The sequence below is a fragment of the Cervus canadensis genome, chromosome 10, assembly GCF_019320065.1.
Source record: "Cervus canadensis isolate Bull #8, Minnesota chromosome 10, ASM1932006v1, whole genome shotgun sequence".
NCBI classification, from domain to species: Eukaryota; Metazoa; Chordata; class Mammalia; order Artiodactyla; family Cervidae; genus Cervus; species Cervus canadensis.
The window spans coordinates 79,670,584-79,685,765 of NC_057395.1; the positions used below are offsets into that span (position 1 = coordinate 79,670,584).

At 46.4% G+C, this 15,182-nt stretch overlaps 1 protein-coding gene and 1 long non-coding RNA gene across 8 annotated transcripts in view; one reads left to right on the top strand and one right to left on the bottom strand.

Moving 5' to 3' along the window:
* BCAS1 (brain enriched myelin associated protein 1) overlaps positions 1–15,182 on the bottom strand; it is a 98,563-nt gene that overhangs the window by 43,019 nt on the left and 40,362 nt on the right. For all 7 annotated transcript variants that reach the window (XM_043479182.1, XM_043479181.1, XM_043479186.1 and 4 more), the window contains exons 5-6: positions 2,253–2,393; positions 962–1,006 (exon numbers count right to left, since the gene is read on the bottom strand). In XM_043479182.1, the coding sequence (XP_043335117.1) occupies positions 962–1,006; positions 2,253–2,393 (186 nt within the window). The remainder of the gene's footprint in view (positions 1–961; positions 1,007–2,252; positions 2,394–15,182) is intronic.
* On the top strand, positions 2,381–5,113 carry LOC122448144. Its single transcript, XR_006271514.1, has 3 exons — positions 2,381–2,448; positions 2,582–2,650; positions 5,076–5,113. It is a non-coding gene; the product is annotated as an uncharacterized LOC122448144 (long non-coding RNA).

Below are 15,182 nucleotides of genomic sequence, written 5' to 3' on the forward strand. Positions count from 1 at the left end.
GACAGGAGTTTTATTGCCTCAGTTTTACAGATGTGGAAATTTGGGCTCACATGGCTTAGGGTCACATAGCCTTCAAGTAGCAGGACTGTGGCTTCTGAGAAGACAAATTCTAGGATCCTTTGCATAGCTCAGCCCCTTCAAATACGGGAAGCAGAAGGACCAAGCTGGCCGAGCCGTTTGGGGGTCCCAGGGTCTTTCAAAGCACTTTCAGTCACAAAAAGGAGGACACGAGACACCGCTCTGTCACCAAGGTAAGTTTCCTCATGATTCCCGGGAAATTCACACCACGTGTCCTGCTAAAGAAAACCGGCTCTGTTGGGTGTGAAGGGAAAACATCTCTAGAAAGTCGTCGCTCCAGACAAAATGTATTTTGAGGGGGGCCGGCTGAATTTCTAGGATGACAGCGAAAAAGTGCATGCTCTCCAGGGCGTCCTAACCCCTCCATTTGCCAGGGTCAACTCGTGACTGCTTCATGCCACCAAGCAATTGCCATCACAGTAGAGACTGATTTTTTTTTTTTCAAATGACATGAAAACCAAAGCAGGACATCGTTTTTAAAAACCAAAAGCCTGGAGGCTTCCATCTGCTTTAAACTGAGTCCCACCGCTTCCTCACTTCCAGTGGCGTTGACTCTATTCCCTGGGTCTCTCCACACACAATGAAAAAGACTAAGGTGATATATAATTATTAGTAGTCTGTTCTGATTCTGTGTAAGAAATTGGTTTTTGTGACATTATTTAGCTACAATCGGCACATATTTCAAGTTTTCCACCAAAATTTTCATTAAAATACCATTAACATAAATGAAACATTTTAAAGACAACCTAATGGTGGCATTAAACTGCTAAATATGTATATATGTATCTACACACACACATAAAATTCAAAAAACAAAGGTGACATAAACCCAAATCCAGTTCCACACACAAACACAAACATAAACATACTTCAGGCTACCTACCGTGTCTTCCAGATCTTTTTTTGTTTCAGCTTTGTTAGGTGAAACCTTAAAAGTTTAAAAAAAAAAACAAATGTTACAAACCATAGCTCTTTAGGGTGATTTTCTTTCTTTCTTTTCTCTCTCTTTCCTTTCTTTTTTTTTTTTTTGGCCATGGTGCAGAATCATAGTTCCCTGACCAGGTATTGAACCCAGGGGCCCACAGTGAAAGCATCAAGTCCTAAACACTGGGACCCCAGGGAAGTCCTTATTTCATATTTTTATTTAACATGATCCAGTTTACTCTACAGGTAAGGAATATAAGAAGAAATCCTGGTAATGCCTAGGTATAGAAAAGTTAATAAAGTTAATATTTTATAGTGAAATGCATCAGATCTTATACATTCACCCAGAGCTTGATCACATTCAAGACTGTCTCCTAGAACACCACAGACTTTCCAACAAGTCTCCCACTAATCCAAGCAAACATACAGCCCTTTGGTGTTTGTCGCACATTCTGTTGATTTTCTTCTGTTTTATCTTTTGAAGGTGGTCTCGGTCTTTGGAAACAGCCCAAACGCGTGGCGCTGCCTGTTTGATTACGCACTCACTCAGCCCTTTTCTGAGTGTCTGGCACGCGCCAAGCCGCGGGCTCTGAAGAGTCAGAGATGAGCAATCAATGCAAGGCGGGGCTCCCTGCCTCGACCCAGGGAGAGCTTTAGACGTGACAAGATAGAAAGTGACCTCTACAGTTCGATTTGCCATTTGAGGGGCAAAAACGCTGTGACAGGTCAGCAACTCAAGGAAGTTTTTTCCAATTATTTCTATGATCAATGAGCATAAGACACCAGCTGCGGCAGAGTTCCATGACCGCATGGCTCACGTTGTATTGAAAGCAAGAGGAGAGGGGGCGGCAGAGGATGAGATGGCTAAATAGCGTCACTGCCCCAACGGACACGAATCTGAGCAAACTCCAGGAGATGGTGAAGGATGGGGAGCCTGGCGTGCTGCAGTCCATGGGGTCGCAGAGTCGGACACGACTTCGCGACTGAACAACAGCATGTCGTATAGTTTGTTGTATACTTGGCGTATAGACGCCTGCCGTGCATCTCACAGTTGCCAGCAGTGAAGACTCCTTCACGCAAAGTCAATTCCCTTCTGAAACACCTTGTCCTTGTTCTCCAGGGTCTGGCTACATCAAGATGACACCCCATTTAGAACCATGCCCTTCATGTCTGTGTCATTCTTAGAGCTAGCAAAACTTTCTTGCAATAGAACATAGGAATAGAATAGAAAAGGAGAGGCAGTTACTCACCAGGGTTTTAAAGAAGCTCATGATGGAGCTGTCCTCTGCCTGGGCGTCCTTTGCAACCTCCAGCTGCTCAGGGTCCCCGGGGACGGAGCGACTCACAGCTGGGACTTCCTGTCCTCCCTTTCCCTCGCCGTCAACTAAGTCCTAGGATCGAGACACAGTTTTCGCGGTTGCAACTTGTTGAATGTGGACTCTCAAAGTAATATTTTTGCTTCCCGCCTCTTTCTCCCTTACCCGCTAATTCCAGCCATACTTTTTCTGCCCACGGGGGTGCGGAACAATCAGGGGCTTATGAGAGTCACTCTTCCTTCCCCGCCCCCTCTCTCTAACAGAATCAGCATCTGCAGTCAGTCGGAGGGACATTGTTCGGAGCCAGAGGCGAGCAAACACAGCAGGGCGCGGTGAGTCCCAAACAAAAACCCTTTTCTCCCAGCTCTGCAGAAAGGTTGTGCGTGAAGCCAGCACTCTGTGGTCCTCCAGTCTGATCACGGAAGATGCTTCTATCTGGTTTCCCACCATCCCCAGTGGACTGTATCAACTAAGGAACGCACTGATGTTTTAGAATAACAATCCCGTCTTCAGGATCTGAGAGTTTATTGGTGAAAGGCTGGGATACAGGGGCGGACTTCCTTTTCTAACCCATCCAGGATGGCAGGAGGCTTGCCAAAATGGCCTCTATTGTTTTCTTCACTCCCACGACCTTGGGCCAAGCCAGGTTACCTCAAACCCATCCATTCTGCAGGCTTGGGCTCAAGTCTACTTTCTTCACTGAAGTCTTTCTTGGTCAAGCATGCACAGGACCTGTTCCCTTCTCTGGGTTTCTAGATCACTTCCCGGGGCAGAATCACTTGGCATATAGGTTAGCCTAACGCCAAGGACCAAGCCAGAAGAGTCTGCATCAGAAATGGGGCTTTCTTGGGGACTCCCCTGATGGTCCAGTGGTTAAGACTCAGCACTTCCAACACAGGGGATGTGGGTTTGATTCCTGGTTGGGAACTAAGATCCCACATGCTGCACGGTGTGGCCAAATAAAGAATGGGGCTGCTTTTTTTTTTTCTTTGAACAGCTTAAAAAATATATAAACACATTTTGGTGAATATTTTAAAAGGTAATAATAATGTGTGTATTCCACACAGAGTTTTCCTCAGTTCCAGAGCTCTCTCTAAATGGAGCAGTGCTTCCTGTGAAATGCCTCTGAAAGAGCTGGAACTTCATAAAACCCAATGCCGATCAGAGCCGCAGCTCTAAGTTCTCAGCTTTTCTAGTTCATTCCAGGCAAAATGAGTTTCACCTGGGAAGAGATGCCCTTTTAAACAGGTTCTAATATAACTTCTTGTTTATGCTGTGGGCTGTGCTCAGTCGTGTCTGACTCTTTCAGAACCCGTGGACTGTAGCCCGTCAGGCTCCTCTGTCCATGGAATTCTCCAGGTAAGAATACTGGAGTGGGTTGCCATGCCCTTCTCCAGGGGATCTTCCTGACCCAGGGATTGAACATGTGTCTCTTACGTCCCCTGCACTGGCAGGGGGGTTCTTTACCACTAGTGCCCCCTGGGAAGCCCTTTCCTGTTCATATTAGAACTCTAAAATGAGTTGAACTTTTGATAATTCCAAGGTATAATTCAGATCCAGGTTCTTAAGTAGGTTGATAAGAAGGCTGGCTGGAAATTTCGTGTCTAGCAGATGAGTGGCTTCCCAGGTGCACGCCAGTGGTAAAGAACCCCCCGCCAATGCAAGAGATGAAAGAGACATGGCCTCAATCCCTGGGTTGGGAAGATCCCCTGGAAAAGGTAATGGCAACCCACTCCAGTATCCTTGCCTGGGAAAACCCATGGACAGAGGCGCCTGGCGGACTACAGTCCATGGGGCTGCAGAGTCGGACATGACTGAATCAACCTAGCACCTGGAAAGTGGGGCGCCTGTGCGGGTGATGCTTTGATTTCAGGTGGTGCACATACAGGACACACACAGATGCACGAAGTTATTCTTTAGGAGTGTTTGTTTGGGAACATACTTCTCTGGTACATGAACAGTTTTGCTTGGATAGAGTTGAGTAGAAAAACTTTAACTGAAATACTAAATCAAAAAAAATTACATAAATCATCAAACAGGTGTGTTTAAGATGAGCCAGCATGGATGTGACACCAGGACTAAATCTAAGGAAGTGCCCCACCAGGCCTGCTGGAGCTGATGCTCTGAGAGAGTTACGTATTTCCACCCACTCATTCATTCACCTTCACTCAGTAACTCGGTGGGAGGAGGGGAATCCTGACCACCTGCAAGCTATAGAAAGGCCCCGTGGGGTGAGTGCCGCCTGGAGCCAGCCCGCCCAGACTCCGCCCCGGACTCCGCCCAGACTCCGCCCCGGACTCCGCCCAGACTCCGCCCCGGACTCCGCCCCAGACTCCGCCCCGGACTCCGCCCCGGACTCCGCCCCAGACTCCGCCCAGACTCCGCCCCAGACTCCGCCCCGGACTCCGCCCCGGACTCCAACCTCTGCTCCACAGTTCACACCCCTGCCTTCGCGGGCGTGTTCCCTGACGTCCGTGCCTGGACGTGCTCCTGGGCCAAAAGAGCAGCAGCTGCCTCTGCGGGTCGTCGGGGTGTCGGTGGGATGATCCGTCTAGAGGGTTTTGCGCATGTGTAGCACACAGTGTCGTTTTGCTGTCTAGTCGCTAAGTCGTGTCTGACTCTTTGTGACCCCACGGACCGCAGCACGCCAGGCTCCCTTGTCCCCCACTATTGCTCAAACTCATGTCCACTTAGTGGTGCCATCCAGCCATCTCATCCTCTGTCGTCCCCTTCTCCTCCTGCCTCCATCTTTCCCAGGATCAGGGTCTTTTCTAAGGAGTCAGTTCTTCGCATGAAGTGGTCAAAGTACTGCAGTTTCAGCTTCAGCATCAGTCCTTGCAATGAACACCCAGGACTGATCTCCTTCAGGATGGACTGGCTGGATCTCCTTGCATCCAGGGGACTCTCAGGAGTCTTCTCCACACCGCAGTTCGGAAGCGTCAAGCTCACAGTAAACACGCAGTAAGTGCTGTTGCTGGCATCGTTCCTGTTGAGTTACTGAGCCTCATCCTGAGCCTCTCTAGAAGTGCTAACAGTCTCACAGTGGGTAAAGGCCGGCAGAGAAGGAGAAGAACTTGGGTAAAAGGTTACGTGAATCCCACGAGCCCACTTAGCTGCCATTCAGAATCAGCCAGGCAGCAGTTTAAACCCGTGTTAACACCCAGACACTCCTTGAACCAATCTGATCAGACTGTCTGGAGGTGAGGCTCAGGCACCATCATTTTTAGAGCCTCTGGGTGATTCCAACGTGCATCAAGGTTGAGAACAGCTGGGCTGGAGGGATGAGGAAGGGTTGAAGATAGAGCAGCATCTGCCCTCGGCCCTGGAGCCTGGGCTGCGGGTGGACACGTGGGGTGGGGAGGGCTGGGGTGGAGAGGAGCTTAGACGCGGGAAGGCCAGGAGGAAAGGAAAGGAGGAGGAGGGGACGCGGGTGGGAAGGGCTTAAGGGGCAGGTTATTCAGTTCGACTGAGATCCAGGGGGAAGACAGGCTTCCCAGGCAGCTCAATGGTAAAGAACCTGCCTGCAATGCAGAAGACCACAGTTTGATTCCTGGGCTGGGAAGATCCGCTGGAGAAGGGACAGGCTACCCACTCCAGTATTCTGGGGCTTCCCTGGGGGCTCAGCTGGTAAAGAATCCCCCTGCAATGCGGGAGACCTGGGTTCAATCCCTGGGTTGGGAAGATCCCCTGGAGAAGGGAGCAGCTACCCACTCCAGTATCCTGGCCTGGTGAATTCCATGGGCTCTATACAGTCCATGGGGTCACAAAGAGTGGGACACGACTGAGCGCCTTTCACTTTCACTTCCTTTTTTTCACGGGTGGTCAAGTGGTTAAGAATCCACCCGCTGAACAGAAGGTACGGGCTCGGCTGGTCCGGGAAGATCCCCCGAGCCACACACACCAAGCCTGTGCGCTAGAGCCCGCGCCTCGCGACCAGGGAAGCCGCTGCAATGAGAAGCCCGGGAACCTCAACTAGAGCAGCGCCCGCTCGCCACAGCTAGAGAAAGCCCACGTGCAGCGGGGAAGACCCCGAGCGGCAGGAATAAAGTAAATAAACAAAAAGTTTAAAAAGATTAAAACGTTTATACAAGCATTACAGGAGTGGGCTGAAACAGTAGGAATGAAGAACCACTCAAACTTCTCCACGACCCTAGAACAAGTAAATAAAGCAGCGCGTGATAGTGACGTGTGGGACTTACCCATGGACCACGTGATGGGATATTTTGCAGCCATACATTCTTTGAGGAATGTGGAATGAGGACAAATGTCCATGGTAATACCATTATAGTGATAACGATCAACCTTTATATGTCAGGCCCAATGCTAAGCTAGTTAAAAAGATCTCATTTAGTTCTTACAATGATTTGCAACTCCATTTTTACTGATGAATAAATTGATTCATGAAAAGAATAAATAACGTGCCTTTGCTCTTAGACTGAAGCTAGGATTAGACCCTAGGTCCAAATGATTTCAGAAGCAAAAAGCTTTTAAGTACCATCTACACGGCATCACACCTCCCTTCCTTCAGGGGTTTACCCAAATATCAACTTCGTACCAAGAGTTCTCCTATTTTAATTGCCCTTGTCTCTATTCCTCTTCCCTGCTGTTTTCCCCACATTTGTCATCATTCACATATAACACAGGTTCAATCCCTGGGTCGGGGAAGATGCCCTGGAGTAGGAAATGGCAACCCACTCCAGTGTTCTTGCCTGGAAAATTCCATGGTCAGAGGAGCCTGGCGGGCTACAGTCCATGGGGTCGCAGAGAGTCAGACATGACTGAGCCCAATACAACAGCGACAACGGGTAACACATTTGAACCAAAGACATGTTCGAGTTTAGTGTGTGTTAAAGATTTTTTATACTAAAGGACTTTTTATATTGAAGATGGCCATCTAAAAAAGTTAACACAGCGCCGTAATCCTACACCAGGGTAAAATCTAAATGGATAAACACACTAGAAGAGCACTTGGGAAAAACTTTCACAATTTTGGGTTGAGAGAGCTTTTGTAACTTTGACTCAAAATCCAAAAGTCGTGAAAGGAATGGTCGAAAGTCAGAAAGTCCGAATGTTTGAAGACATTCTGTAAGGAGGCTGGGGTCAGAAGCAGGCACCCTCGTATGTCACCGAGTGACGTGTAAGTAACTTCAGTCCTGATGGAGGGAGGGTTGAAATTTTGGCACTATCCCCTAAAATTAAAAACATTACATATTCTTTTAAGGACTTCCCTGGTGGTCCAGTGGTTAAGAATCTGTCTTGCAATGCAGGGGACGTGGGTCGATCCCTGATCGGGGAACTTGAGATACTAAACACTCAGGGGCAACTAAACCCCTTGAGCGGAAACCAGCGAGGCCGCGCCCGGCGAGGCTGCGAGCTGCAGCCAGACGGATGACGGGTGAAGGGTACTGTAAAGAGCATACAATCCTTTACCCAGCGATTCCACTCCTAAGAGTCGAGTTGAAAACTCAATTCACGTAAGTATGAAATAACAAATACACAAGCTTATTTACTACAATGAGGTCATAGCAAATGCTTGGAAACCTGCCAACTGCCATTAATAAAGTCCTGGGTAAATAACTCATGGTACATCCATTCATTGGAAAACTATGTGTTCCAGATTTGGAAGCTGTACAGATACAGACAGTTGTGTTAGCTGGAGAAAAAAAAACATGGGCTAGAACACAGTGCATATTATATTACCATTTGCTTAAACAAGAAGGAACGTGAATTTGTGCTTGTCTTTTGCTTGTATGTGCTCAGGAAAGATTCATTTAAAAATACAAACAGGGATTATCTGTCGGGAGCGGCATTGCTAGACAAGTACGCCATTTAATAATTTCTTATTTTGAGCCATGTGAATGCGATATGTATTAGAAATTAAAATCAAAGCAAAATGGGTAGCTTCCCTGGTGGCTCAGTGGTGAAGAGTCCGCCTGCCAGTCTGGGGGACGCAGTTTCGATCCCCTGTCTGGGGAGACCCCACACGCCGAGAAGCCTCTAAGCCCGTGGGCCCCGACTACCGAGCCAGTGCTGGAGCTGGGGAACCACAAGGCCTGGGCCGGCGCGTCCTGGAGCCTGCTCCACGGCAAAAGGCACCGCAGCTACAGAAACACCTGCAGAGCAACGAAGACTCAGCACGGACAAAAATAAATAATAAATACAGCAGAGTGCGGACGACTGATCCAGACTTAGAGAAGACATCCAGAGAGCCAAACCGCACCGCGGGGAGCGCGAGCTGGCCCACGGCCACCAGTTTGTGGCTGACGCCTGAACCACTGGGTTATTTGTAGGATCTTTGTCCTTAGCTACAGATATATCTTTGCTACTTTCATCAGGCCTCTGGACCATTTTGAGCAAGTGGAAATTTTAGACAGAAACATTCTCCAGGAACGAGGCAGGCTTCTCCAGGGAATATCTGGAACTTCTTTTTAAGCAAACAGGCATCCGTGGTATCAGCTAGTCCTTCATCTGTGCGGAAGAGACCTACATACATTTCTTTCCCTTTCAATTGGCTTCAAAGGGCAAACAGATCGAAACACTAGTTAATGGATCACAATTTGTCACGTTGAAAAATTGTGCTGCCTTATCATAATTTGATTGTCTGTGATCAAACCCACATGGAGCTTCTGGGACCTTCCTTCCACTGTAAATTGTTAGCAGGGTTCCCTCTCCCTTGAAGCAAGGTCTGCACTGTCCGAGTGAGAATATAAGTGAAGGCAGGATGATCAAGGCTGAAAAAGCCTCGCCTGGAACTACTTGTGATGAATGTCTACCTCACCTAGAGGTCCCCACCGATCAGGCAGCACTGGGTTCATTCTGAACTTTTGTACCAAGAATCACGGGTCAACACGCAGCTTAACAGGGAAAATCTGTCTAAGCAATGTCGACTGGTACAGAAACCCATTACCCCACTTGCTTCCATCTGTTAGAAATTCGAGCCACATGCCGTCTGGGATAAAACGGAGAGCTACACTTCCTCTCCCACTTGGTTGCCCCAGAGGCACGAAGGCCATCACTGGCTCAGCAACAACGGTCTCCAGACAAATATCCAGGCTTCGCTTTCTTCCCTCCGAGAGCACACAGCCTGCACACACCCACTGTCACACTGAGGATGAAAAATGGGGTTCCGTTCACGCTCAAAGCTAAACACTCATCCTTCAATTTTCCTAAAAGGGAAAGAAACTAAGCAAATAAGCAGGAAGGGATTCCAAGACCAAAGTCTACTAAAAATTTTAGTGGAAATTTAACGTTTCTGAAGTAATTTGGGAGTTTTTTTAAACACCTCGTTTTACTACAAAGCTCAAAACCACCGAAGGAGGATCTATCCCGGGAGTTTATTTTGCATTTTTACTTTTTTCCCTTTATTCTTTCCTAGGATTTATGTATACATGTATTTTTCGGCCGCTCTGGGTCTTCTCTGCTCTGTGCAAGCTTTCTCCAGTTCCGTGGAGCGGGCCGACCCTGTTTGTGCATGGGCTTTGCAGTGGCTTCTCTTGTTGGAGGACAGGCTCCAGGGAGTCAGCCTTCAGTAGTTCTGGCCCCCAGCCTTAGTCGCGCTGAGGCATGTGGGATCTTCCCCGACCAGGGATCGAACCTGTGTCCCCTGTATTCTGGATTCTCAACCACTGGACTACCAGGGAAGCCCTTTTCCACTATTCTTGCCCAATTCACATCAGCAGATAGAAATGCATTCACATCTTTTAAGCTCATGGCAAAAATAAGGAAAGAACTCAAATAACACAGCCGTAAAATACAGTTATGAAAGAACTTTGAAAACTGCCCATCCGCAGTTTTTTCTCTTTCCAAAACACACATTAGCTGTGCGTTTTAAAAGCCAGTGTTATTTCTGAACAAGAAATTGCCACGCAACCTCCGGATTGCACAGTCCCAGAATGACTGTACGTGAAAATAACCCCTGTTCAACCTCTGGTTACTGCGGCAGTTTCTAACACAGCTCAGGACGGTGCAAGCTTCATAGCGCCGTCTAGTGGAGGAACTGGGAAACTACCTAGATTGCAATATTTTCCTTTTACTTAGGCAGTTCTCTGTGCTTGCTTCATTTATAAAAAAAAGAAAATTTACATAAGCAAAGAATAAAAGTATTAAGTGCACCCATTATCCCATTACAGCAAATAACTACTAACAACAATTTGCAGTTTTGCATTTCAAGTCCCTCTTTGGGTAGAAGGATGAATGTACATGTTGACAGGCAAGGCAAACATGATATTTATCCTAAAGGAATATTTCTGTATATACTACTTTGAAACTTGATTTTCTTATTTAACATTATGTTATAGCTATCTTCACAATCAATAATTCTATTTCTATGTCATCTTGTTCATGATCTCCAGTGTAAGGGTATACCAGAATCAGTGCAAAGTCTCTCTAACTAGGTCTTTTAGATCTTCCCAACTTGAAAAACTATGACCAACCTAGACAGCGTATTAAAAAGCAGAGGCATTACTTTGCCAACAAAGGTCCATCTAGTCAAAGCTATAGTTTTTCCAGTGGTCATGTATGGATGTGAGAGTTGGACTATAAAGAAAGCTGAGCTTTGATGCTTTTAAACTGTGGTGTCGGAGAAGACTCTTGAGAGTCCCTTGGACTGCAAGGAGATCCAACCAGTTCATCCTAAAGGAGATCAGTCCTGGGTGTTCACTGGAAGGACTGATGCTGAAGCTGAAACTCCAATACTTTGGCCACATGATAAGTATTGGCCAAATACTGACTCATTTGAAAAGACCCTGATGCTGGGAAAGATTGAGGGCAGGAGGAGAAGGGGACAACAGAGGATGAGATAGTTGGATGGCATCACCCACTCAATGGACATGGGTTTGAGTAAACTCTGGGAGATGGTGATGGACAGGGGGGCCTGGCGTGCTGCAGTCCACGGGGCTGCAGAGTCAGACACGACTGAGAGACTGAACTTTTCTCTTACAAATAATGTGGGACTTCAAAAAACACAAAACCTTATGGATAAAACGTTACGCATTTTCTCAATAAATTCCTAGATGTCATATTTTCCTTCCAAATTTCTTAAGACTTAAAAATTGTGTACTGCCAGAGTGCCACAGTTGAAGTAAACTTCCTAGTGAGCCAAGGAGTTGATTGAGAAATTACCAGACACTTCAGAGGGCAATAAAAATAACATAAAAAATATGGAAGTGTAAAATCTGGATTTTTTTTAAAAATTCACATTGGCAACTTTAAAAACTGTATTTACTCTTAAACTTCGTTTAGGACTCAGCTGCAGCACACGTGGCCTTCACTGTGTCTTGTAGGGTCTCTGTTGCCTCTAGCTCAGGCCTCCAGGGCGGCTCGCGGGCTGAGCCGCTCCGCGGCATCCGGATGTGAGACCTTAGTTCCCCGCCCAGGGATGGAAGGCAGGTTCTTAACCACTGGACCACCAGGGAAGATCCTGAAATCTAGACTTTTCACCATCTTCTGGCGTGTTTCCTAGGTGAGAGAATCTTCACAACCCAGATCTAAAAAATGCTCCACTGACCTGTTTTCCCCTCCTCTTTTTGGAAGGAGAGAGGGAACCCTGTTCATTTTAGCTGCTTATCCTGGTTGAATCAAGCCAGGTTGGACCAATTATCCCGTATGATATGCTTTATTATAAATCACAAGCTCACCACCTGTTTTAATACTCTGTAGACATAACCTCGGGTTATTAATAGCTCATCTTACACCTTTGGCAGCAGAAGTGTAACACAGCGCCTCGACATGGTGGAGCCTCATTAGCCCGTGGTATTGACTGAGGCAGAGATGTGATATTTATGAGATTAAACAAACCAGCTGTCCATTTTAGTCATAGGTGGAAGGTGGAAAGAAATCTATCAGAGAAAGCAATTCACACTTTCTTCCTATAAATAAGGGTTTTCCATTTTCTCTCTCAGTAACTCCTCCACTTGAGGGGTAAGTGAATTTTTCAACTTGATTTCTGATGGCAAGTGAAATGTGGGTAGAGAATTAAGCAATAAAATGTTCTTTCCTCGCTTCTTTTTTAGGCAGCAGTAATTACTTTGGGGATATTCCTAAGGACACACGAGCTGGCATATCCTTAAATAAAGTCCACCATGTATGATACAAAATTGAAAAATGCATTCACAGCAGGTAAAGAGTGGGCGCAGAGTAATTCCCAGGTCATGTCGGGCAAAAAAGAATCTGTGGAAGATGCTTCGGTTCTGTGATTAGTTCCAACATGGACAACCCCCAGACTGATAATGACATTTTACATTTATTAGAGAGAAAGAATCCAACATTAAAAAAAAAACTTTAAAATATAAAAGCAAATAACCCATAGCCTAGAACAAGTTCGTCATCTGTTTAACAAACACTTCCCGAAAGTGAGAAAACTGTTTTGAATGCTGCAAAATTAGGTTGCATATTTTCTAAGAATTGTTTGGACTTATTCAGGAAAATAAAAGTCACAACCTTTTCCCTGAATTTTTGCATTAGACTGAATCCTTCCTGACCCTACCCTGTATCCAATCCTAATTATCAGGTTCCTCTCTCCTCTACTTTATATTTCAAAACTCTGTTTATTTCACTTGTAACCCTTTTTATTCACTGGAACTGATTATTTTCTGGTTATTTGTCTTCTCCTTCATGGATCATAGCCTTGACAGCATAAAAAGCAGAGACATCACTTTGCCAACAAAGGTCCGTACAGTCAAAGCTCTGGTTTTTCCAGTAGTCGTGTACAGATGTGAGAGCTGGACCATAAAGAAGGCTGTGCGCCAAAGAATTGATGCTTTCTAATTTGGTGCTGGAGAAGATTCTTGAGAGTCCGTTGGACTGCAAGGAGATAAAACCAGTCTATCCTAAAGGAAATCAACCCTGAATATTCATTGGAAGGATTGATGCTGCAGCTGAAGTTCCAATTCTTTGGCCACCTGATGCGAAGAGGAGACTCACTGGAAAAGACCCTGAGGCTGGGAAAGATTGGAGGCAAAAGGAGAAGAGGGTGGCAGACGGTGAGATGCTTGGAAGGCATCATTAACTTAATGGACATGACTTTGAGTAAACTCTGGGAGATGGTGACGGACAAGGAGGCCTGTCATGCTGCAGTTCATGGGGTTGTAAAGAGTCGGACAGGACTTAGCGACTGAACAAGAACAAAACTGTTGATCTTTACGCTATAATGAAAGCTCGCATGGGGTATAACATTCTGTTCATCCTAAAATCATTCCTGGCACAAAGAAAGCACTCAGATGTTTGTTGAATGAATAAACGAAAAGTACTGATCCTTCCGATCCACTGTTCAACACCTGCTTACGAACTGAACGTCAGGCAGGATTTACAGCTTATTAGCCTAAGTTGCTACAAATTGTCTTACACGCTATGAAGGATGAAAAGTGGTCTGTGTTGGAGATATTTTACTGTACTCCCAACTCTGCCACAAGAACAGAGCAGCTCACGTGCTGACTTTGCGGAGCCGCCTGGGGAGGCTGGGCACGTGGGCAAACTGTGGAGGAACACCCCGTTTGGGGGTAGGCACAACTCACAGCCCACCGGGGATGGAAGCTCCTACTGCCAGAAATGTACGAAATAGGGATTCTACAGAAATCTCATAATTCAAAACTGCTGTCAACTTTGTCAATTCCAAAATGCTATCAACGGACTAACATATTGTTTAAAACACTGTGTAGACCAAATGGGCTTCCCTGCTATCTCAGACAGTAAAGAATCCCCCTGCAATGCAGGAGATCTGGGTTTGGTCCCTGGGTTGCGAAGATCCGCTGGAGAAGAGAAGGGCTACCCACTCTAGTATTCTCGCCTGGAGAATTCCGCGGACAGAGGTCAAATGAAACCTATGTGCAGCTTCATACATCCCACAGGAGCCCATTTTTCAACTTTGGTCTATGTGCCTAGCTCAGCATTTTCTAGAAGAACTATTCCTTAGGAGGTATACCCAACTGGTTAGACAACTGATAGTTCTTTGCAGATGGAAGCCTGAGAAACACTCAGTTAAACAAAGCAGAGCCGCAGCGGCTGCAGGACTTCTCAGAGCCGTCAGTAGGCGGGTGTCCACCGGGGGTCTTCGGGAGACGGCACAGCAAGTGCTGTTTCCCGAAACTACTCGGGGACGGTGCCGCATTTCCAGGCTGATCTCACTGAGCTGATGAGTCTACAGAATATCAGTTTGGGAAATACTAGCTCCAGGAATTTAAACAAGATATAAGATGTTTCCAAAAGTTCAAAGCGTTCCCTCTGTTTGAGCTCACAGTGGTCAACCATGAAGGTGACAAACTGGGATCTGCCACTTTCTAGCCACGTGATCTTAGCCACGTTACTCCACCCCTCTGTGGGCTATTATTGTGTCGTGTTAGTCACTCAGTCATCTCTGGCCCATCTGAGTCAGTAAATGCTCAACAAATCAGGGCTGCTATGATAACCTTGAAGAAGAGAATTAGACTGGATAATGCCAAAGGGTAAGTAAGTAAGTAACTAAAGTCGCTCAGTCGTGTCCGACTCTTTGCGACCCCATGGACTGTAGCCTACCAGGCTCCTCTGTCCATGGAATTTTCCAGGCAAGAGTACTGGAGTGGGTTGCCATTTCCTTCTCCAAAGGGTAAGCAAACTCAAAATATAGTTTGCCAGTTCACTGCAAAACACAATTCACTTAATATTCAACCATGAGGATTTGCACCATAACATACTGAAGACTGAATGAAAATATCAAGTAAATAGGAGAGATATATGACTCTGCACAGTTTATTAAAGCTTCTATAGCATACGTTTTGCTCCCCTAGTGACTCAGTTCAGTTCAGTTCAGTCGCTCAGTCGTGTCCAACTCTTTGCGACCCCATGGACTGCAGCACGCCAGGCCTCCCTGTCCATCACCAACCCTCGGAGCAT